We start from the raw sequence: 23,562 nt of genomic DNA, 5'->3' as shown, positions 1-23,562 counted from the left end.
TGTTAATTTGATTATTGACTAGCATTCCTAAAGGCAATTTACAACAAGGCTTGGGACTTATGTCTGGGAGGGCAAGGATCAAATTTTCTTATATACCCCAATCAGGACAACATAGGTGATGGTTTTGGGTGAAATTGGACATGCTAATTTGATTATTGAAAAGCATTCCTAAAGGCAATTTTCAAACAAGGCTTGGGGACAAATGTCTGGGAGTGCAAGGACCAAATTTTCCGATACTCCAACCACAGCAATAGCTCCTAATGGTTTTGGGTGAAATTTGATGTCATCAGGGGTCGATTTCACAAAGAGTAAGGACTAGTCAAGTTATTAAAAATTTAAGGCTAGTCCCAAGTAACTTTACCTAACTCGAGATAAGACTAGTCTTAACTCTTTTGTGAAATCCACCCCAGGACACCAAAGTAAATCAAAAAGAACTTCAGGGTAGGGTCAATGTATCAAATTTGTTCAACTAAAAACAAAATTGTACAAAATGGTGGGTAAGTCAGAAGGACACAATTGGAAATCAAAATTAGATTTTCAAATTGCAAAAAAAAGTAACATGAAAGAAAAACACAAGCAAATTTTGTTTATTGAAAAATTTAGATAGTAGGGTCAAAACAAAAAATAATACCACTGGATTTAAAAACATAAAAGAGTAACAGTTAACGCATAATTTACTGAAATAGTTTCATTCTTTGATAAACTCCCAACACCCAGACACTGATAAGTTAGAACCATTAAATAATTTGTACATGTTCAATAGACTGTGTCTCCCATAAGGGAGATCACAGTAACCGAAATCAGCCGAGGTGGGACTGAACATGTCCCAATAAAATACAGACAGGAAAACAGATCTCTATGGACTGTAGTCTGTAGAAAGCGGCACGTTAAAACACCACGCGGCAGGTTTTTGGTGTTGGAACTGTCGGCAGTGATTTCCCGGTTCAGTACAGGGTCGTTCTGTTTATATCATGGTTTGAGAAACACTTTTGTTTGGAGGCGGTAGAAGGTAATTTATGAGGGCACGGTGAGATAGAGAAAAAGGATATTGAACTTCCTTAGGGTATTGTTCAAGGGATATGTCGGGATCAGTCATGCAGTTAACTTTCAGACGCTTTCTAAAAAGTTTATGATTCCTTCCAAATATTTTAAACAAAATTGTTTAACGACTTTTCGCTGAAGGCTTTTTATAGCATCTCCCTTATGAATCCTCATGACATAGCAGGCCTGGAAGTAACCACAGCACAATTTAAATTTTAATTTTCCTCATAGAAGTACCCCCTTTTTTAGAGGAAAATTGCTGTGCCCCTTCAGTGCAAAGTTCCAAGGCCTGAGGGAGTGTGTTATTTGAGGTGATTTGAACATCCACAACTTAAACTAGTGTCCCCCCTTTTACCCCCTTTTTAGAAGAAAATTGCTGTGCCCCTTTCAGAGCAAAATTCAAGGCCTGAGGTACTTATAAATGTTATTTGAGGTGATTTGAACATCTACAACTGAAACTGCCCTCTGTGAACAAATTCAAAGTTTGATCACATGATCACCTGAGCATCACCTCTTGAGAAGAGATCTGTAGCCGTTGTGCCACTTCAAACAAACGGATAATCGATCAAACAAAACAAGCTGACAATTTTTAAAAACTACAGAGTGCAGTTTGTATACAGAACAGTGTAATTTTAACATTGATGCAAACATGGCAAGATTTCCTACAAATCATTTCCCTGTACTTGTACTTTGTCTTATCAGCCTACACAATAACAATGCAGATAAACTCTGTTTATCAATAGTTTCAGTTGGTTAGAATTCATAAAAGAACCTTTCCAAAGGTTACAGTACTTGTTTGTCTCCACGACAGATTAGACATTAAGTCTACATTGATGCCATTGGGTCTGTTTGATCGTTGTAAATTTGCCTTGTAGATTAGCCATGCTGACTCGCAATCTCTGCTGGTGCAAGTACGTGGGTGTCCGCTATGAATGTATGAATTGTTTATTTGCAAACTTTTGGTCTACATGTACATGTCACCAAAGCAATAACTCATGATTGCAATTTATTATGCATAATATAAACGTATGCACATCAGTATCAGGTTGAACTTTAAAGGAAAGAGCCGCTTTTACTTTGAGTTACAGGTATCACTTTCAACTTTCACTTTGGAGCATTAAATTATTACCTTACATCTTTCTTACCAACCTTACACCTGTTGCAGACCATAATTGTTAAGGAGTGTGGGGCTCTATACTAAACTCTTGAACGCATTTGAGGCCTTCTCCTTTAAAAGATGAAATTCTAGGCGTTTGAGGAAATTTACACATAACCATTTAAGTTTACTAGCAATAGTTTCTTCTTATTATCCAGACTATGCCAAGCTTTTAATATCATTTACATCAGCTCGATAAAACAGGTCAAAGACTGCCAGAGTTTAATCAAAAGAATTTACGTTGGAAAAAGAATTTATGAGGTTTAGAAGTGTCCTTTGAAAAATCAAAATGGTCTCGCCTTCCAAAGATGTAAACCAGGCCTGGATTTATGTGAATTTTAAAAAATTTAATTAGTAAAAACATCTCAAAAAAAGTATAATCAATTTTGTTTTTCTCTTGTCCTCCTCCAGTGCTGCAGGAGGAGAGCTCCACCCTTACTGTGTCGCCGAGAAAGAGGATGCATTCACTGAGCAGGAAGTCGTACGGCTAGTCCGCCAGATCTTAGAAGGTGTACAGTACCTCCATCAAAATAACATCGTCCATCTAGATCTCAAGGTAAACCCCACTTCCTTATTCCTCTTCTTTCATTTCCTTCACATCTTTTTTTAAGATCCTGTTCAGTTTCTTCAAGATCCTGGGCATCTTCATATCATTGTTGAGCTCCAACGCTTCCCTACCTGGGTCCAGTTTCATTGAGCTGCTTTAAAAGCACAAAAAGCAGCTTTAAGCTCAACAGATTTATGCTTAACAGAATGAGAGCACCAGCCAAACTACTAAGCCACAAGTAGAATTCATGACTGGTATCCTGCTATTAAGCAATATTTTCTGCTTTAGCAGCTTTATGAAATTGGGCCCTTGTAATTTATTTCCTCAATGCTTAAAACCTTACAAAAATAAAACCTGCAGGCCTTTGATTTCTTAGGATTTTTCCTGGTTTCAGTATTTTCTCTCTTATTTTCCTTGGTGAATGAGCAGAAATGGAACCAAGCTCCATTTACCCATCTTACATGTATGCCTTCAGCGCTCTATATTCTTTTGTCTTGGCCTTGGTGCCCCTTTTAAACTTTCCCATACATGTACACTTTAAGATTTTCTAATCTAAAGGTAAAAAACAAAACATGTTTAGCGTCCCCGCACGCTTCCTGTTTAGAGGCTGCCTCCTTTTTTCTTTCTTTTTTGGCGTTATGGAAATTTCCTTTGGAAAATGAACATGGCCTTGCCCTCTCAATGAAGAAATTGCAAGCCTGGAACAAAACCCTTTTTTTGGGGGGGGGGGGGTGGTACATGCATGGAAGGGGACCTGGGACCTTCCATTGTCAGGAGAGTGGACATCCTCGGTTACCAGCATCAAAGCCAAGTCATATGAATGTTAGCTTTACTAGGAAGTTGATCATGTAACAGCAGGAAGGGTTAGATTTCCGAACTAATTGAATAATACTTTTTTGGTACCCTGGCTGGGTCTGGTGAACCCTGACGCTGTGACTCATCTCAGCTCCTTAATTTGATCATGTAGTACGCCGTGTTTGCGTGCTCGAATTAAAGTCAATTATGATACAAGCAAAAAAGTGCATGTTCATGTCGTTTAAATTCTCGTCACCGATACATTACAGATTCAATTATCGTATGTTTTCAAACCAGTGTTGTCAGTGTCTACTACAGTACGTGTACATTGTAGCCTGTTAAATTTAAAACTTAAGTGTCGTTGATGTGTTTAACATTATTTCAGTCTATTCTTGCATTGTTCTTTCAATATCGGGGGGGGGGGGGTCTCCATCAAACAAGCTTGCTTTAAGGAGACCTCCCCACTAATTGTAACCTATAGAACAATTTTCTCCTGTAATGTTATATTTTGTCATTTTAAATGATTGAGTGGAAATCAATTGAACTATGAATTATGAGCTGGAATTTCATGGAGGCCATGACACTCTGTTGCCCTGGTCTTGGCTTTGGTGCCAGACTGCCCCTCCAAAGGTTTCTCATAAGAGACTTGAAGATTTTCAAATGGAAGTGCCCTTTGCAAAGTGAAAAATGGCCTTGCTCTTTTAAAGGGTGTGGCTCTATGGGTACATGTAAGTCCTGGAATTTCACAGGAGGTTCTTGGTATTGATTCCCTTATTAATGATTGTGTTGTGTGATCTACTAATTGAGCTACATACATGTACCCCTTTCTTGAGATAAGTGGCCATTCTCCTTACATGAATGACATTCCATGGTGTTGTGTGTACCTCTGCAACCTCTGTTTTATACTCATTAGAGTTTTGGCTTTTATTCTCCAGTAACATCTTAATACAGTTTGATCAAAATGCTTTCACATGGTGTCCCAGAGAGTCTCTTCACTGTGTCTTGCAACATGCAGCTTGGGCCATGTTTCTCACAGCTGGCTACCTATTGTCACCCTCAATTGTGATGGTAAAAACCATGGTAAAGGAGGGGCCCAGAAACAGCCCATGGAGTGAGAGGGGGAACAATTACAGTTCCTCTAGCCCCCCTGAACCCGATTAGGGGCTGCGACACAATAGATGTGCCAGCCATATTGTGCCTGGCAGATTATCAAAATGTTAATGATGCTTTGTGTGGTGTAAGCTGATGGGGACTATAAAATTAGGGATTGTGGAGGTGCTTGTGTAGCTACTTCCTTGTGAATAAATATTGGAGCCTTAAGACTGGTCTTGCGTGAGAACGGGACAAAGGTGATGGGGCAAACATTGCATCTTGTGAGAAAACAGTTTATACAGGGGTACCATGTATCTCATGAAAAAGGCTATGCATGTACCATCAGTCCTGTACCCACAGATCAATATTGGGAAATGAATGATTCCAGAACAGGGAACGATTTCCTCTAACAAATTTAGACAGAAGCTTTTTTTTGTGCTCACTGAGAGCTAACAATCCTTGGGGTAGCAAATGGTGGTTTTTGAGTAGCAACTCATACTACTGATACATTTTGTGTACCATTTTTCTCTGCTATACCATGGGGTAGAATGAGCTACCTCCATGGCTATACAAGGGGAAAAAGTCCTGCAGAAAACAGGAACATTTTCCCCGGTTCCTAATTTAAAACAGCTGTAGTGTACATCAAGGTATGTCCATTACCCCAGACACAACACAAGCATCCATCACAGACTGGCTGTGCAAATTGTCCTTATGGTGGTCAGGAGAGCAATGCAGGGGACATCCATGGAATGTGCAAGCCTATCAAGTGGTTAGTGATGTTGTTCTGGACCCAGCATGATGCTCTGAGGAACCTACCACTGGGCCAAGTGTTGTGCCCAGAGGAACTACACTACACATGTACTCTAGGCCAAGTATGGCACCCTGGGGTCTCGTAATGGCTGTGTGGTAAAATAATGGGTTTGTTCTGGTTTTCATTCACGAAATCCGAGAACAGATAAAGTCTCTTTGTGTTTGTGGTTTGTGGTGTGAACTTGGGAAATATCCATTTATATAAAAATAAAAAACTCCACTCCGAATTATTGGGAAAACCTGAAAGCATTGTCAGGGTCAGGGCTTGGATCTGTGGTGAGGGTACAATGAAAGTTGTGTCCACTGTAAGCTTAGGTATTTAGGCCTAACCATGAAGGATTACAACAATATTTAAATGATGCCTCCACCACAACACAAGTGACCAGATGGAAGAAAATGTGAACATAATTTCCTGTTTTCTTGGAATGACAGCGTCAAATAAAATTATGATTTATGGGAGTTTATCAGATTGGGCAGTGTAAATGTTTGTTTAATGATGGGATCATTGAGTAGGATTTGAATATTAATGAGAAACTCAAGTTATACAGTGTACAGACTATGATATCAGGAGCTTAACTCATGTACAGACATCATACTGTAGATACCATGCCAAGGTCACTATGTAGTTTTAACAGATTTTGATGCAGCTGTGTTTGCCTTTTTTCAGTGACTATGGGTGGGGTGGGGGGGGGGGCTCAAGATAGCTTTAGTGAGAGATGCTTTTCAACACTAAACTAGTCAGCTTTAGAGAGAATTTGGACTGATTCCAGGGCTTGATATTTTGTTTTTTGAAAGGGCAGTGAAGTGTTTTCTCCCTGGTAAGGGTTACATCTACCTGTAGCTGTACATGTTTGAGGAGTTTGTAAATTTCTATTGGACATTTCAAGGGGTAGCAAGGCAATGACTAGGGGCATTGAGATCAACTCCGTAGTCTGTGATGTTCCTTTAAAAAGGTAATAATAATAATAGTAGCGCATAGCGCATGTATTAATACGATACTGAAAACTCATGAACAAAGACAAACATTTTTTAAGGGAGGTTCTTGAAATTCATTTTGAATTCTCAACTTAAATCACGATAAGGGAAGATGTGCATTTTCAATGTGGCATTACCTCATGATTTTGCAACTCAAATTGAAGAGCACCACTTGAGACATTTCTAGTCATTGTGTCGATCGTATAGGTGCATTGCAAGTTCATTCTCGGCCTAAATATTTGTTTATTCTCCTTTCGGAGTTCAATATGGGTGTTTACTGTTTATAGACGGAGTTTCATTTACGTCATGGAACGTGCTAGGGCTAGGGGTGAAACATTTCATTACTTACAAAATCCCCTAAATGCACCGAAGTTGGCAATTATTTCTTTTCATTGAAACATTTGTTAATGGAACAAACCATCCGTGAAATCTCTCTGTTGTGCAATAGGTTGGGGACATAATATTTGAATGACATTCTTTAAGTCACATGTGGTAATAAATTATTTTAAATACAAATTAAGGATTAACTGCAGATTGGTTGTTTACAACTTCTTCAAGCATTAGATGACTGGTTTTGGTTCATTCATATAAAGCCATTTGTCAAACCATTTTAAAATGTTTGGGATGAAAATAAGAATTCTTCACAAAAATTAATGCAGTAATAAACAAAAATGCATTTGTAGAAAGCCATTTATCATATCTTTTCAATTAGTTTGGGATGAAGATAAGAAACCTTAACAAAAATGAAGGCAGAATAAAAGAATTGAGGTCGTTTCTATCAAAAGTTTGGAAAGTATTGATGTGTATTTATCACCAGAAATATTAGTTTAAAAATTGACGCTAGTAACTACTACGTCGTCGTGAGGATAGAAATTGTTTAACCTGACCTCAGACAACGGAACTTTTTGATTCCATAATCAAGTGAACTGTTGAATTGTCTCTCCCCCCTCCACCCCCCCCCCCCCCACCCCACGCCTATCAACAATGCATTGGCCTCCAAACAACCCTACTCTGTCAAAATTTCTACCCCCTTTTCACACAAAAAAAGACCATTCAGGTTAGCCCCAGGACAATATCCCATTGACAGTTGGACAATTCCGGGCCATAAATTTAGTGGTTGCACAGTACCCTTGGGGTGTCTGTCACAACCGAAAAATTGTCCAATAATGAAAACCGATTCTTACGTGTAGCAAGACAGATGTTCCCGTCAGGCCCTGTGTCTGATGATTAAATATTTCCATACATTGGGTAGGACCCCATGCTGAGATATTATTGATATCAACTTTTATAAAACAAAATAAATCTGGCGAAAATGTCAAGGGCGAGACAGGATTTTTATTGTTGAAAAAAGCGGGAGGAGTGAAACAGGAATGATATTCTTCCTACTTAAAGGAACATTACAGAATTGGTTTTGCTAGCAAAAAGTTGCTGGCAGTGTAAGCACTTTATGTAATCCACCATATACATAAACTGACAAACCTGTAGAAGTAGAATATCGATCCACCATCTGGGTCACGAGAGAATAGTGAAAAACCGATTACAAATTTTGTATTGCATCGATGCCACAACAAAAATGAATAAAACGCTCACTGAGCGATAAACTCCAAACGCGAAATTAGATTATTTGTTTCTCATCAAATATAAAATTTCAGACAGAAATATTTCAAGGGATGTTTTCTACTATCATCATCATTAGACCGTTTAAGTTTTATGTAAACCTGTGATCTTCACGATAGTGTTTCTTAACAATTCTGTAACGTTCCTTTAAACCTGATTTCCGATTTTCTTTTCTTTGGACTAATCAGAAAATTGTTGTTACAAGTCTATTAAAATGTCTTTTAAAGCCTATTACATTGTGTAGGTCCTCCCTTTATTCAATCAAATCATGGAGGTAGAATATTTCCCTTTTCTTCCAAGTACCAAATATCATGCCTAGAGTGAAGGCTGTTTTTGAGAATTTACAAATTCTTTTTGGAAACTGTTTTGGCAATTTTAGCGTTTCCTGATTCGGTAAGTTTCTGGTTGAAATTAGAACTGATAAAAATGTGATTGAATGTTTTTTAGCATGCACAAAAAGGGGAATTCTCACTGTAATTTAGTGATGATGAAACCCCAACAAGGAAGTTGAGGGCATTGTTTACATTCCTGTATTTGTGTACACTACACAATGTTGTGTGTATGGTAGGGGCACAACCCTGAAATGCAAATAATGCAAAATGAAAAGAGTGTTTACAAGCGTTCTTTAGATTCTTCAGATGGACTTTATCTCTTGTCCACACCATGGAGTTTCGAACCCATGACAAAATATTGTGAAATATCTTAGGTGTGGTTTGTTTGAAAGGAACTTTTTTCTTTTTCTTGCAAGAAATGCAAATTCATAAATATTGTGACTGCACGCCTCAAAATAACCCACAGCAAACCCACAGCAGTTGCCATGGTGCCCTGTGCTCTTGCTGTGGTGCCCTTTGCAAAGTTCCAATACAAATTTTGGATTGCCCCTTACCAGAGAAATTGCTGTGCCCCTTCAAGAACGAAATTGAACACCTTAGAAAAGTTGTATTTTTTATTGTGGTTCTTTAGTATTTTACTTCAAGTAAAAGGATAACAGGCCTGTATGCTTCGTTTTTGAAAGGGCAAGGGCACCAAGGCATTTTCTCCTTCTTAAAGGGCATCCTATGAGGAAATTGTTAATTTTTACTGGAGCATTTCAAGGGCACTGAGGCAATGACAAGGGGGCATGGGAGGCAATCTTGAAGTGTCAGGCCTGCTACCTACCTTCGCAATCTCGATAATGTTGACTGTTAGTCCGATTCGGGTCGTCTTGGAACTCTTTGTCAGTTGTGGGAGGTCCGGAGTGTGTTTACTGATGATGTTGACCGTAGTACACAGGAGTCAACTTTCTTTTTCTCTCCGTGTTTGATGAGTGGCTGGGTGTTCTGGTTCTTACTATGGTTTAATTAAGACGTTAAAGGTTAACCTTTTATGGTTCAGGTTTTTTTTATGACGAAGGTGGATTAAGGTTTCACAAGGTACTGTTATAAAAGGAAGAAATTAAGTAGAACGTTTTCAAGCGAGTGTAACTCCTAAGGTAGCAACTCGACCCAAGAAGGGTTGGGGGTGGGGGGGGGGGGGAGAGGAGGCAGGATAAGTCTGGTATAGTTACTACATCAACATGGGTAAAATCAATCCATTCAACCATAGCTCTATGATTCAACCATTGAACAGTCTCAATTTGGAATGCAGCCATAAAACTTTGTAGCAGATCAGCTGATTTCCTCAGCTTTTAAAATACATAGTTCTGTAGAAAACTGGATAACACAAATACTTTTGTAGTGCTGGTCATCCCCTCTTTCTTTCGTTGCAATTTTGAAGTCTTTTAACTGGGTTAGAAATTTAAGGTAAAAAATGCCATGTCCCTGCATGAATTTTACAAATACTTACAAGACATGTCCAAACATGATCTTTATCCTCCATGGACCAAAGTTCCTTGCCCTTTGAAATGTACTAGGTACCTAGCCTAGTCTCTCTTCAGGAGTTTGTATTCCCCCAACACAAGGTCTCATTATATATCTCATCATTAAGCAAGGCTACTAGGGTGGTGTTAACCCACCTCGAGGCCCCACAGGGGAAAAATTTCCGAAAAATTTGAACAATCTTCTCACCAGGGCCAACAAAGGAAACCGGATAATTAGGTAGGTTTTTGTTCCCTAGGTGCCCTAGGCATAGGGAGGTATATTTAGCAAGCAGTGGTGTGATAATTCCTGGGATTGGAATGTGGTGTGGTTGAGTGGCTAGCCTAGGTATTAGATGCCCATGCTTGGTGTGTTCCTACAGATTAGAGAAAAAAGAACTACCCTCAGATTTTGAAGAAGTTGGAAGTTAGAAGTGGTTCTAAAAAGTCTTTAGACCTGGGGCCGATTTCACAAAGAGCTAAGATTGGTCTTAACTGCAAATCAATTTGTGGTTGCTAAGTAAAGTGTGATGTGGCAATACAAATCACCATGGTAATACTGACAGTTTGTCTTATGGTGAATGTTATTTGCCCCAGTTTGCTCTGTACTATTTATTGTGTGTCCATTATGTTCTTTGCAGACTTAAACGTTGGGTTTCCAAAAGTTATAAAGAGATTGTGGTTATTTTTAGCAATGTTGGTCGAAGCATAGACAAAGTGTGATCATGGCAGAAAATAAATGCATGGTGATTGGTCATAAAGAGGAGACTAACTGAGAAGATTAAAAGGAACCTTACAAATGTGACATTTTACTAAGAAGAAAATATTTCAGGGAAGTTTGCTACTATCATCATCATTTGACCATGTAAGTTTTATGTAAATTGGTGATCTTCCTGATTTCATTTCTTACCAATTCTGTAACGTTCCTTTAAGGGTGGTCGAGTTGGCATAGTGGTATCTTTCCTTGCTTTCAACATTATTCTGCTAAGCAAAACTGTTACAGTATAAATATGTAAATGTACATTTAAATGGCATTTTAGCTTGTAACTTATTCTGGTAAGCATGTTTTTGTTGTGCTAAGTAACTTTTTAAGCTTATTTTAAGCAGCTTTATGAAATAGGGCCCTGATTGCATGGGTTGAATAATTGCCCAAGGTTTCCTCAAAAAACTGAAATTTCCTTTCTTGTCTTTCCTCCATTTGGGCCTTGGCTAGCAGTATAGTGATTAAGTGTGCTTGTCTTAGAGTCCTTGACTTCGCAACAAGAAATAACAAAATAAATTAAACTATTGTGCTGCATTTTTTTTTTTTTTGACTTTGTTTCTTTTCGGTACAACCTTTTGAAGTGATTGACATACAGTATCAATCAATCCATGATTCTGTTTTTTAAAATAATAATTCGACCAGGGATTTTAATGGCTTGAGATTACTCGAAATCAGCAACCATTGTCAATCTATGCGGGAGATCACCAGACTGACAATCGATTGAAAAAAAAAATGAAAAATTGCCTGAAGTCATTTTCACAAACTTAAGTCGTGGGAGACACTCACAAAAGAGTAATCCAACCAGTAAATTTCGTCATGGTCTGTACACTTTCTTTTTTCATTGTCCCCCCCCCCCCCATCTTGTCAACAAGTCAAGCCTCAGTATTGCTATGAGTATGCGCAAAATGAAGTCAGATTATGATGAAATGTTGACAAGTTTGTGCGTTGGAAAGAGGATGGTTGTTCCAATCAGATGAAAAACGGCGAGTTTAAAAATTTGATTTAGCCCTCTGCCCTTAGTGTTCCTTATATGTTGATGTCTTTCACTGTAAGATTTCCTACGTCTTCTTGTTTCTTTTCTCTAAAGTTCCCTTCATCTCAAAGAAAACAACAACTGTTCTGTTTTTTTGTTTTGATGAAATGAAAACGAAGTTTGCAAAGGGGATGGTTGTTCTAATCTTCGGTCAGATGAAAAACGGCCAGTTTAAAAACTTGATTTTGCCCTTGCCCTTCGTGTTTCTGTCCGGAGAGACTCTGACCTCTTCCGATGTTGTTTTTCTTGGCTTGACCACAGAGGATGTTAATCCCATTCCCTACCTTGAACTCACCAAATATGTCTCACATTTTCACCTCATAAAATTCTCAATTGTCACCCCTTCGTGATTCGACCAGGTTTGCTTGTTTTACTTTTGGGTTTTAAATGCCGGAAATCACTTTTAATGAGGAATGACAGATGAATGAAAAGAAGTGGTCTTCTGGTTGGAGTGTCTTATTGTTCTGTTGTTGTTTTTGTTTGTTTGTTGTTGTTTTTGTTTGTTTGTTGTTGTACGAAACCAGTGTACTACCCTAGAGAAAGGACCCCTACCTATTCCTTTCCCCCTTCCCCTTCTTGTTTGCCCATCTTTCCCTTCCGTCAATCTGTCATAATCTTAAGAAGTAGCTCAGCTGGTCAACACTCTTGCGGTTTCTCCCCCGATTAAGGGATGTTTGTCCAGAAGGGCCCTGGTCCTTCCATCAGAGCGGAATAGACTCTGCCGAACCCTTTCCTTGTAATGAGATGAATAAGCAAGGTTGAAGTAGCGCAGACCGGGGTCGTCTCTTTGGTCCCTTTTCGGCACGAGAGTCTTACAGATGCTAAGATGCCTTTTATTTGCCCCATGTCTTAAGATGAAAAGCTCTGGGCTACTTGTTGATCCTTGAGATGAGAGAATTAAATGATAAGGGCTTCCTTGGTTTACCCTGTTCTTGTGCAATGAGAGATTGTTAAGAGGTAGAGATCTAGGAATAGCTGAACAATCGCGGTTTTCTCCGAAATTTTCCCTTGTGAAAAGGTAAATGGGGTGGACGTTTCTTGAAAACTGTTTTGTTGCAGAAGTTATTTTTGTACACATTCTAACTGGTTAATGGTTTTCATTGTGAAAAGTACATTAAGCAATATTTCATGATACTTTTCAAAGTCTTGGGGCTGGTTGTATTGATAGGAGGCATCTTAGATATTGATGTCTTTTGTCTAAAGATTCCTACATCTTCCTGTTTCTCTTTTTGCAAAGGTTCCCTAAAAACTTTTAGATGAACATCTGAAAGTTTTTCAATGCAAGTTCACCCAAAACTTGGCTAAAAATATCTTGTGATGTATAGTAATGAGTGAACTACTAAGTTACTTGGGCCCAGTTTCATAAAGCTTCTTAAGCACTGAAAAACAAATTTCTGCTAGGCAAAAATAAGCAGGGTACCAGTCACAGATGGTTCTTCTGAACACGGAGGAATGGTACTTTAGCTGGTAACATTTTCTGGTAAGCGTTTTTCTGTTGTGCCTAGCTGCTTTCATGTGCTTTTAAGCTGCTCTATGAAACCCAGCTGTTGGCAGTGAACAATGCATGTAATTATTGGACCATGGATGGAGGTATGTACAAATCCTCCTTGCTCCAGTCACATGCTAGAAAGTAATTAACTGTTATCTGTGTTTTTTGAGGAAGTGTCTCTTTTTAAAGGACAGTTATAATCACTTCCTGTTGGCTGAGCCACAAATAGGAAGAGAGATCAGCCTCAACCTGTTGTTCTGATCTTAATTGTGTTCTACTGGGTGATTGTTTGAAGTCGTTGTTGTGAATTAGTTGGAGAATTTTTAGACCATTGAGCAAGGACATAGTTAGACAATTGAGGAAGGATGAAGTGGTGTAGGGTGCCCTACTTTAAGTTGCCTATTATATTAATCTTAATACAGTAAATCACAAGACAAGGAGAACAAACTTACTGTCTGACCATTCAATATACAGTCAACCCTCTTACTCTCTGACCATTCAGTATCATGGTTTTTTTTATGATAGGTAAACTATGCCACCCTGCAATATGATGTGGTGAATGCATTTTGAGAATACAGTCAACCCTCCTACTCTCTGACCATTCAATATAACCCTCAGTGGTTTTGTATGATAGATAAACTATGCCAGCCTGCAATATGATATCATGTTGTGAATGACACTGTTCACAGTCAACCCTCTTACTTTCTGACCATTATGAGTTGGGTTCGGGTGCAGTGCTGTTTGGGTGGTGCTGTAGACAGCTTTATATTTGTACATAAACAATACATGTTCTTAGATTATATCATATTACCTTTAAATGGATGTTAGATTTAACCGGAGAAAACAAAATTAATTTGTTTTTACCCTTACACCGATGTGTATTTTAAAAGCATTGTATACTTGGTATTAATACAGTGCTAAATACACATGTGTAAGGTGAAAAATAAATTACATCAGGTTTTGATGTTTACTCTTGTTCCGGAAAAAGGAAAAGCAACTTCCTTTTCAAGTCAAAGCCACTTTCCTGAGAAACACCAAATGTGTGTCACACGAGAAGAATTTTAAAGTGACACTAAGAAAAGTCTATTACTTTGTAACACAATCAGAGTAAAATTGAAAGTCTGAATCAGCGGAGCCTTAATGTTAGAGGGTGAATAGGTAATGAGAATAGCGGTGCACAGGGTGAATAAGTAACCAGAATAGAGGTGCACAGTGTGGGTGTGATAACTACCACAAGAGAGGGGAGTATTGCCGTTAGGTGGGAGGAAGCCTAAAGAATCCCTTGCCTCTGATCCCACTAGAATGTTAATTGATTGATCAACCTGTTTAATGTCACACACCGAACATGCATCATATCCATGGATGGCACTATTAGGCTATAAAAAGCTCCCATATAGCACATACTATGTCTTGCCCACACACATTCATGTGCCGTTACACATTCGCTGATGTCTGTAGCATTATACAAAGGTACAATGTATTGTAACACCCAACCCTCCTGCGACACACTATTCCTGTTCAGTTCATCAGCAGATACTCTTATAATAAAACACAAATGCATCAAAACAGGAAGTTGTGCCATTGAAAGAAGAAGAAAAAAAAAACACAGGCGTTTCTCTGACGCACACAGAGGACTAAAGCCGTGGGTAAGCATCCCACCACCTTCCCCCCTTTAGGGACTGCTCCTACAAAGCCCCGCTCTTGCCTCCATGTCTTGACAACATGTTTGCAAGAAGATTATTTTACCGCAACTCGGCAAACAAACAGGGTGTTAAAAAACAAGGTACACCACTTGTGGTGGTTAAGTACATTTACAACGTCTAGAGCGAGACCGACACACATCAGGCATGAGGATTATTTGGTTGATTTTCAGGTTCTCGGGTTTTCAAATGTGCCATTGAAATTTAAAAAAAGTCTTGCTGCGCCAGGCACTTTTTAGACTTTGTTATCTGTGGGACAGGGTATTTTCAATGCTACGGTTTTATCACATCTCTAGAAAATTTGGACTTATGGTGCAGAACTAGTTGTTTCATAACTAGGCTGTTTGATTAGTAATTTAGCCATTTACAGAGATGTGGTAAAACATTTTAGGGAGATTAGTTGTTTTTTGTTGGGGTGATCTGTGGGACAGGAGGGATGCCAATGCGAAGGTTTAACCATTGTTCACCAACAACCATTGTTAGACACGCATGCACGACTGTCCTAGCAACTGCTCCAACGACACCAACCTATTTCCTATGTGTCACTGTCCCTCGTTATTATCGTAACGACCCACAGAGTTTGGCGGTCAAGGGAACTTCCACACTGGAATAAAAAGAACAAAACAAGAAAGTAACAACTTCACTCGCCGAAAATAACACGCTATGATTGTTTGATTCTCATTAAACAGGCCTACTTGTTCCTGTCATTGCCCTAAGGTAAAGTGGTCAACGATTTAATACAATTGTTGTCAGGTGATCCTTTGTGATCGCAAAGAACAATAGTTTCTGAAGTACTTTGAAGGGTACAATTTATCATCCTCGCATTCACCATAATTGTCCTTGGATAGCTCTGAAAAGATTTAGTCCGACAACGAAATTTGTTGATGTTTAATTTCTATACATCATCGGGGTGATAAAATTAACGTAAGCGTTGTAATTATTTGAGGAGTTTTACGGAACTGAGAACAATTTATTAATACCAGGCATCGAAAAGGCCAAGGCACCAACAGCAATTACTGTTGTGCCCTGTACTTTTCAAGGGCAACTGTTGTGCCCCTACAAAAGCAAAGTTCAAGGCCTGCAATATTCAATCAAAACACTGATTTTCATTTTATTTTTGTCGTCATATAATTTGTCTAGGAAAGGAATGGTTGTAGGATTCTTTATCGATTAATTTTTCAATTTTTATTCCAGAAGTTTAAAAAAGTATGCTGAGAGGATTTGACTCACTTGGGTTTTTGGGTTCAAATCCAACCCCAGTAACCTGGAGGATTTACTTCCTACCTCCATGTTTAAAGGCAGTGGACACTATTGGTAATTACTCAAAATAATTATCAGCATAAAATCTCACTTGGTAACGAGTAATGGGGAGAGGTTGATAGTATGAAACACTGTGAGAAATGGCTCCCTCTGAAGTGACGTAGTTTTTGAGAAAGAAGTAATTTTCAACGAATTTGATTACGAGACCTCAAGTTTAGAATTTGAGGTCTCGAAATCAAGCATCTGAAAGCACACAACTTCGTGTGACAAGGGTGTTTTTGCTTTCATTATTATCTCGCAACTTCGACGACCAATTGAGCTCAAATTTTCACAGGTTTGTTATTTTATGTAAATGTTGAGTTAAACTAAGTGGGAAGACTGGTCTTTGACAATAACCAATAGTGTCCACTGTCTTTAAGGACTTAGAAACCATTTAGTGTAGTGGTTGAACGTTTGTGCAACACTTGTGCAACATTGGTGTTGGGATGGTCCCAAGATAATACTCACTTTATCGTGTCACTTTTATTTTACTAGAGGTGGATGTATAAGTGAGAAAGGAATTTTGTTGTGAGCGTCTGCTTTTGTACCTCTATGGTGTATGGGTGTTTGAAACCCCTGTAGGTTTTCGCATTGTACCTGTGCATACAGTATGCAAAACATTTGTAGTTTGATTAAGAGTGGCACCTGTCGTTAGCACCTTGTATGCCTTGAAGGTGTCAGGTGTTATGTACAGTTATCAATCAATTATCTCTGATGTAATGTTGCTGTGTACAACCATCTCCCCAAAGCTCAATAACAAATAAATTATTTGACTTTCTTCACTCTCCTGACTCTACCAGCTTGGACATTTGTTAAAGCAATGTCTCTGATAAGAATTTTACACAATTCTTACCCTCCTTACTTAATATTGGAAACTTTTTCTACTCAAAACCCACCGATGGCATCCTTTTCAAAGTCTATGAAAGCTGGGCCCTATATGTCATGGGTCTGCTTACCACCAAATTCTGCGCTTACAATCACCATTCTCCGCTTACTGTACAAGTGCCAAATTTCTGTGCTAGCTGTGTAAGCGAAAAATGCTTAGTAACGTGGATTACGCACACCCACAATCATTAACTTTCCGCTAAATATGCATGAGGTAAGCGCGGAATGCCAAGCCTTCTGTAAGCAGCGATAATTTGTGAACGGTAAGCAGAGCCATGAAATTGGGCCCTGATATCAACAAAGTTTTTAAAGTATATCTGAATAAATTTTGAGGAAGTAGTGTATTGATTTCCAAAATGCGGAATTGGGTTTTTTTATCTCGTAACTTCTCATATCTGTTTGATCCTGCTGTGAATGTAAGCAGGAAGGAGAAGTCTTAAATCATAAAAGACAAAAATGTCACTTGTGCGGTCCGTCTGATTGAAAAAAGATCGCCCAAGGGGAATTCCCTAAAAAGCCTTTCATGTTCAAAGTGTTCTACATAATCTAAACAAGCTGTGCTGCAAGAAAGCAAAAGGAGAAGGGGTGAAAAACACTAAATAATGTACCTCAGGCGAGACACTATCAAGCAAAGGTCTAATCTTGAGGCTTTCGAAGGAGATAAATTTAAGGTTTTGTTTTTTCAAGAGGGCAAACGGTCGCCCTAGGAATTCCAGCAGGATCCTATTATTGAAAAGCCATGAAGTCGTATTGTTTCTAGGGATTTTTTATTTTTACTGGAGTGGTGGCTTGTTTGTAAATCACGGACGAGATGTATCCAGTTTTGTTTTGATGTCAGGGTAACTCGCAAGACCTTTGTCAAAGGGCTGCCATTTTTTCTTCTCAATTCACGTGCATGGAACCAAACTGATGCTGAAAGGTCATCTACAATCTGACCCTGTTTAGATATGAATATTCATAATCGGAAATATAAATATTCATTAGATTAGAGGAAACGTATAACGACCCTCATCCCAGATAAAAACGGATAGCATTGTTGATCCAGGGATATTTTTAGATACAGAACTAAAACCGCACAAATCAGTGTCATGCTACAAGTAAGCTATGGCTGGTGGCCAACAGGGACAAATCAGCGCTGGGTGCAGAGTACATGTACAGTTGTACTCGACTGTATGGCACTTCATGATAATCTGTCAATCACAACATTTTGTTCCTTTTTTAGTCGCCCCTCAAAATTCTAGTTTCTGAAGCACTTGCGATGATTTTAACCCTAAAGTGTTTTCCCAACCAAAGCAACGTTTTGAATCTTGCCAAGCCAAGCAAGGTAACCAACTTGTAACAACATGGCTTTTGTTGGGTCGGCTTTTACCACCGCTGGCTGAAAGAAGGCTTGTTGGTGACCTTTGACATGTTAATGAAAGCGCCCATAGATTCAGGTTTTCCAAGCTAGAAAGTGTTAACTGTGACTGGATTAAATTCCTTTGAGGGCACAATGAGTAGAGGCAAGAATGTTTAGCATCCTATGAGTGACCTCGGGGTTGCCTTAAACATACACTTAAAACAGTAAAGATCTTTAGAAGGTGGTTTTTGGCAGCGTCGTTCGAATTCTCTGCAGATTCTTGCAAACAATTGAACCTCACATCTCAAATAATAGGCAGGACACTCTCAAAGTTTGATGAACTTTTTGGGGGCATAGCCTCATGCTAACATAGGCATGGAAATACACAGAGACCTTGGCACCCGTTGCCCTGGTCTATAGCCTTGGTGCCCCTTCAAAAGTTTCACATGGACTTTAAGATTTAAATTAAGTGCCCTTTGCAAAATAGAAAAGGCGTTGTCATCTTAAAGATGAAATTCCACTCTGCTAGCCTTTTTTATTGTTACTTCATAAAAACAAACTTTCAAAACTGAGGCAGGCTTTCCTGATACCTTTGATCACAGTCACACACAACCAAGGCTTTTCTTCCATATGTAAATACCTGACCTGCTTTTCACTGCTATAACTCACTCGTCTCTATCATATCCTTCTCTATCGTCCTTCCTTTATACATCATACATTTTACATGTAATCCCTGAACAAACAACCACTGTTTATCTAAAACATGAAAAATTTGTTTGCTTTTTAACTTTGCCATTGTATCAACAACGAAACTGTGAAGTTTAATTTTCTAATCATATTCATTTATTGTTCTTTTTTTTCCCTCTTTCTCTCTTTCTGTTCTGCAGCCTCAGAATATTCTCCTGACCTCTGGGGGTCCGTGTCTTGGCGATATTAAACTCATCGACTTTGGCATCGCAAGATTAGTCCAGAATGGTGACGACATTCGGGAACTTGTTGGAACTACTGAATTTGTTGGTAAGTCGTATTTGTTTTTATTTTAATTTTATTACACATTCAGCAGAGTGCAAGGTCTAGCAATAGGAGGTATGGGAGACAATGAAGGCATTTTTAGTTTTTGGAGGAAAACCCCCAAATGTGGCAAGTCTGTTCCATCAAGTAAGGACTGAAAACAAGTCGTCATTCAAGGCGTTGGTTCGAGGCGGGATTCAAACTCAGGTCCACAGAGGTGAAACAAACTGCTTAGTCATTATGGAAGCTTTTTTGTCATCAATGATAAAAAATTTAAAAGGTTATTTAGTCAAAAGTAAGTCTACTAAATGTAAAAATCAAGTTTCCAAACATAACTTGCTGCAAATTTGAAATTCTTGCCATCACCTCTGTCCTTTTTTTGATAATTAATTGCTTTCATACTTCTCTTGCTCACACAGCTCCAGAGGTATTGAACTTTGAACCCATCACACTAGCCACCGACATGTGGAGTATAGGCGTGGTTATCTACATCATGCTAACTGGAATCTCGCCGTTTGCTGCCGACGATAAACAAGAGACTTACCTGAACATCTCACAAGTTGATCTAGACTTCCCTGACGAGTTTTTCGCCGACATCTCGGAGGAGGCGATTGACATGATTCAGAGACTCTGCGTCAAAGATCCTGAGTAAGTGTGAGCTTGATGTGTAACCATTAATTGCTTCTCTTCGACCAGGAGTGAAAATTTTGACTTCTTGGGGAAAGGAGTGTATTCGATGGGATTGGATAGAATAAGGATTTAACCCTTATCCCTTATAGACCATAGCTGCTGAAAGTGGCTTGACCAAAACGCACAGAGCGGCCAAAAACGGCCACAATATTTGACAAAATTTTGCTCAAACAATGGGGTCAAAGAAAAAGTTTGGGACTGAATAACATACAATCTACAGCTCAAAAACAAAACCATGTATTTCTGTTTCTTATAAATTTTTACCTAGAAATAACGTTGCAAAAAAATCAACAAGATTAGCAATGTCTGGGCGTATGATAAAGATTGTAAAGAAATGAATGGTTTCAAAGGGTTAATTTTTCTGTAAGCATGTGACCTTATACTTTCTCTTTTGTTTCCATTCAACAGGAGTCGACTGACAGCCCATCAGTGCCTTAATCATCCCTGGCTTCAAGAAAGACCGACAGAAACTACATCAAGCTCACGGGTCATCGAGACGGAGAACAACAACACCTTAAATCTGAACCCTTTCCGTGAAGACGTAATTCAAAATGGCGACGAAGAAAACAACCGTTGTGTAGATGTTTCAGAAACAAAATCCCATGCACAAGAACTAGTAGAGACTTGCGTCTCCAAATTTGAGAACTATTCCGAAGTAATAACGACATCGTGCAATCATTCCATCGAGGTCTTGACGTGCTGCGCGACCACCACGGTCACCGTCAGAACGGACTTGAGCGAGGACTGCGTGGATGGAGCCAAGGACTCCGCCGAGAAGAGAATCTTAGATTCAGACTCTGAAGACTCATTAACAGTCGAGTTGACTGAAGCTAATTTAGTCTCGAGCGAGCAGAGTGGAAGTTGTAGGTCACCGTACCACAGTCCGACGGCCACGAGACGGACGATACTAAAGAATAAAGAGAACTTACCGAAGGATCTTAACCATGCTAAGCGGATTTGTATCCAGGTTTCATAATGAAACACTTATTTTTTCGTCAAGAGCTCAGGCAGTGGAGTTACACCGAACCTTTTACTGTCACTACAAAAAATACGAGGGATCAAGAAGGTGTCGCTCTGAGGTGACTTTGTACAAGCAACAAGGGTTCCTTCTACTTCTTAACACTCTCTGTAACTTTCACACAATGTTTTTATGCCCCAAATTTCACGCCATCTACACATACATATTTTGTTTGAAATTGCAAGCTTAAAGTATTCACAAAATGAAAAAAAAAAGTTTTAAAAATATTTTACCAAAAGAAAAGGCTACTCGCTAGGCCAATACCTTAATCAAGCTACAACTGTGATCGTCATCCTCCCTGACTGCAACAGCACTGTTCAGTACTGAGTTGTGTCACACAAAAAGGGCCAGTCTATTTTCCCCTTCCAGTCTCAGTTCGGTTTTGACTTGTTTGAAGGAATGTGGAACAAGATGGCTGCATTTGGGTAACGATCAAAAGTAAAGAATCCCCTTTGCCACTTTTTACTTAAATTTTACAAAAACAAAAACAGAAAATAATCTTAGCTTTGCAAACTGCTTACCAACAACAAGGATTATTGTATAAATGCACAAAATAGTGAATGGGCTGACGTTTCTAGCAGAGTCTGTCTTGAAGACTTCAAGAAGCACTCTGCTAGGGTCAAAACGTCAGGCAATTTTTTTTATTTTTTGGATAAAAAAAAACATGCGTCAGAAAACTCAACCAGGTAAAAGGAAAACCTGTTTCAACTCTCGTGTACTTTTGTGATCAGAAAATCAGAAAACTCCATCCTGAAGTTTTTTTTTGTAACTAAGTAACTCCGAAGCTTCTGATAATTTTTGTCTTGAAAACTAGTTCATGTTGCTCTGCCCAATGATAACTAGTATTTTTTGTTTAGTTTTTTAGTTTTTGTTTAGTTGTTTAGTTTTTTGTTTTTTGTTTTTTTTGCCTTTTTCAGTTTCTTAAACATTATGCAATAGTCGTCTATGCAATGCTTTTATCCGCTTTTTGTTTGGGTGGGAAACTAAGTGAAAACTAACGCAAGTGCCTAAAAACATCTATATATAATGTGTAGTTTTTAAAGCAAAATGACTAAAATATCAGATTTTGATATTCAGAGGGTACGATATCATTTTTTTAATGCAGCCATGAAGTTTATATAATGATTGGTAATGCTTATTTATTCAATTTTAATTGATTACAAAGTAATTGACCTGAGCAGGATTTGGACCAACAACATCCGAAATACAGTGCCAGCGCTCTGCATGTTGGTGGTCTCCCTATTTTGTGTCAGTATCTTTGTTTTCTTCCTTTTTTTTTTGAGGGGGGCTTCAGGGTTGAGTTAGGGGATGTCTGTCCCTGCTTCCATACATGTAATTTTACCTCGTTCTTAAATAAAGCTTAAGAGATAGAATTATTCTATTTAATGTATAGTTGATGATGGGTCATCTTAAAGTTACAGAGGAAAACTTATTCATTTCCGAAAGATTTTATATCTTCTTTTTTTGTGCACCAATGGTTTGCTTAAAAAAAATAAAAAAACAGACAATGGCAGTTTATTTATAAGTAGCTTTAAAAAGTCTAGACAACTGTGAAACACAGGCTGCCATTGGTTGATGTGTCTGGTGGTGGGAAGTTATTGACCAATAACATGTCTTGTTATGAAAGTTTAAAGTTAGGAATATAATTTATGAGCTTGTAGGTTTACGACAGTTGTTATTATGTTAAAATATTATCCATGTGTTCATATTATAACAACTTATTCGTTTGTTATGTTTTAGAAAAATGCATATTATTTTTTACGATACTTTGATTGTATTAATCATTATTTGTGTGAATTTCCTTTTTGTATATTTTGATTTTTTGTTTCTTTATTTGATAACTGAAGTGCCACTTTGGGGGCTTTAATTTGTGGGGAAAATCCATAATACTCTAAATCCAGAAGACCACAGGGCGTGTAGCTCAACATTTTTACTGGTCCAGAACTTTCTTTGGAAGGCAGTGGACACTATTGGTAATTACTCAAAATAATTATTAGCATAAAACCCTACTTTGTAACGAGTAACGGGGAGCTGTTGATAGTATAAAACATTGAGAGAAACGGCTCCCTCTGAAGTAACGTAGTTTTTGAGAAAGAAGTAATTTTTCACGAAGACCTCATAATTAGATTTTTGAGGTCTCGAAATTAAGCATGTGAAAGCACACAACTTCGTGTGACCTACCTCCATGGTGTGACAAGGGTGTTTTTTCTTTCATTGTTATCTCCCAACTTTGACGACCAATTGATCTCAAATTTTCACAGGTTTGTTATTTTAAGTGGGAAGGCTGATCTTTGACAATTACCAATAGTGTCCATTGTCTTTAACATACATGTGTATAAACTGTTGTTGATTTGAACTGGTGTCCTACGAACTCTGTCCCCGGACATTTTATCACCCATATGGCAGTTGGTTCAAAAGAGGGCGCCATTCAGAAGAAGTTTGTACACAGTTCACCATCTTGGGGGACA

General features: G+C 38.5%; 1 protein-coding gene across 1 annotated transcript in view; it reads left to right on the top strand.

Annotated features, from left to right (window-relative positions):
- Positions 1 to 22,421, top strand: part of LOC117300049 (serine/threonine-protein kinase 17A-like) — a 39,146-nt gene extending 16,725 nt beyond the window's left edge. Inside the window, exons 3-6 of the mRNA XM_033783720.1 lie at positions 2,609 to 2,753; positions 19,263 to 19,392; positions 19,806 to 20,034; positions 20,485 to 22,421. Coding sequence (XP_033639611.1) covers positions 2,609 to 2,753; positions 19,263 to 19,392; positions 19,806 to 20,034; positions 20,485 to 21,052 — 1,072 coding nt within the window. The 3' untranslated portion in view covers positions 21,053 to 22,421. The remainder of the gene's footprint in view (positions 1 to 2,608; positions 2,754 to 19,262; positions 19,393 to 19,805; positions 20,035 to 20,484) is intronic.
- The last annotated feature ends 1,141 nt before the right edge of the window (positions 22,422 to 23,562 follow it).

This window comes from Asterias rubens, chromosome 15 (assembly GCF_902459465.1).
Source record: "Asterias rubens chromosome 15, eAstRub1.3, whole genome shotgun sequence".
NCBI classification, from domain to species: Eukaryota; Metazoa; Echinodermata; class Asteroidea; order Forcipulatida; family Asteriidae; genus Asterias; species Asterias rubens.
This window is presented reverse-complemented; position numbering and strand designations above follow the sequence as displayed.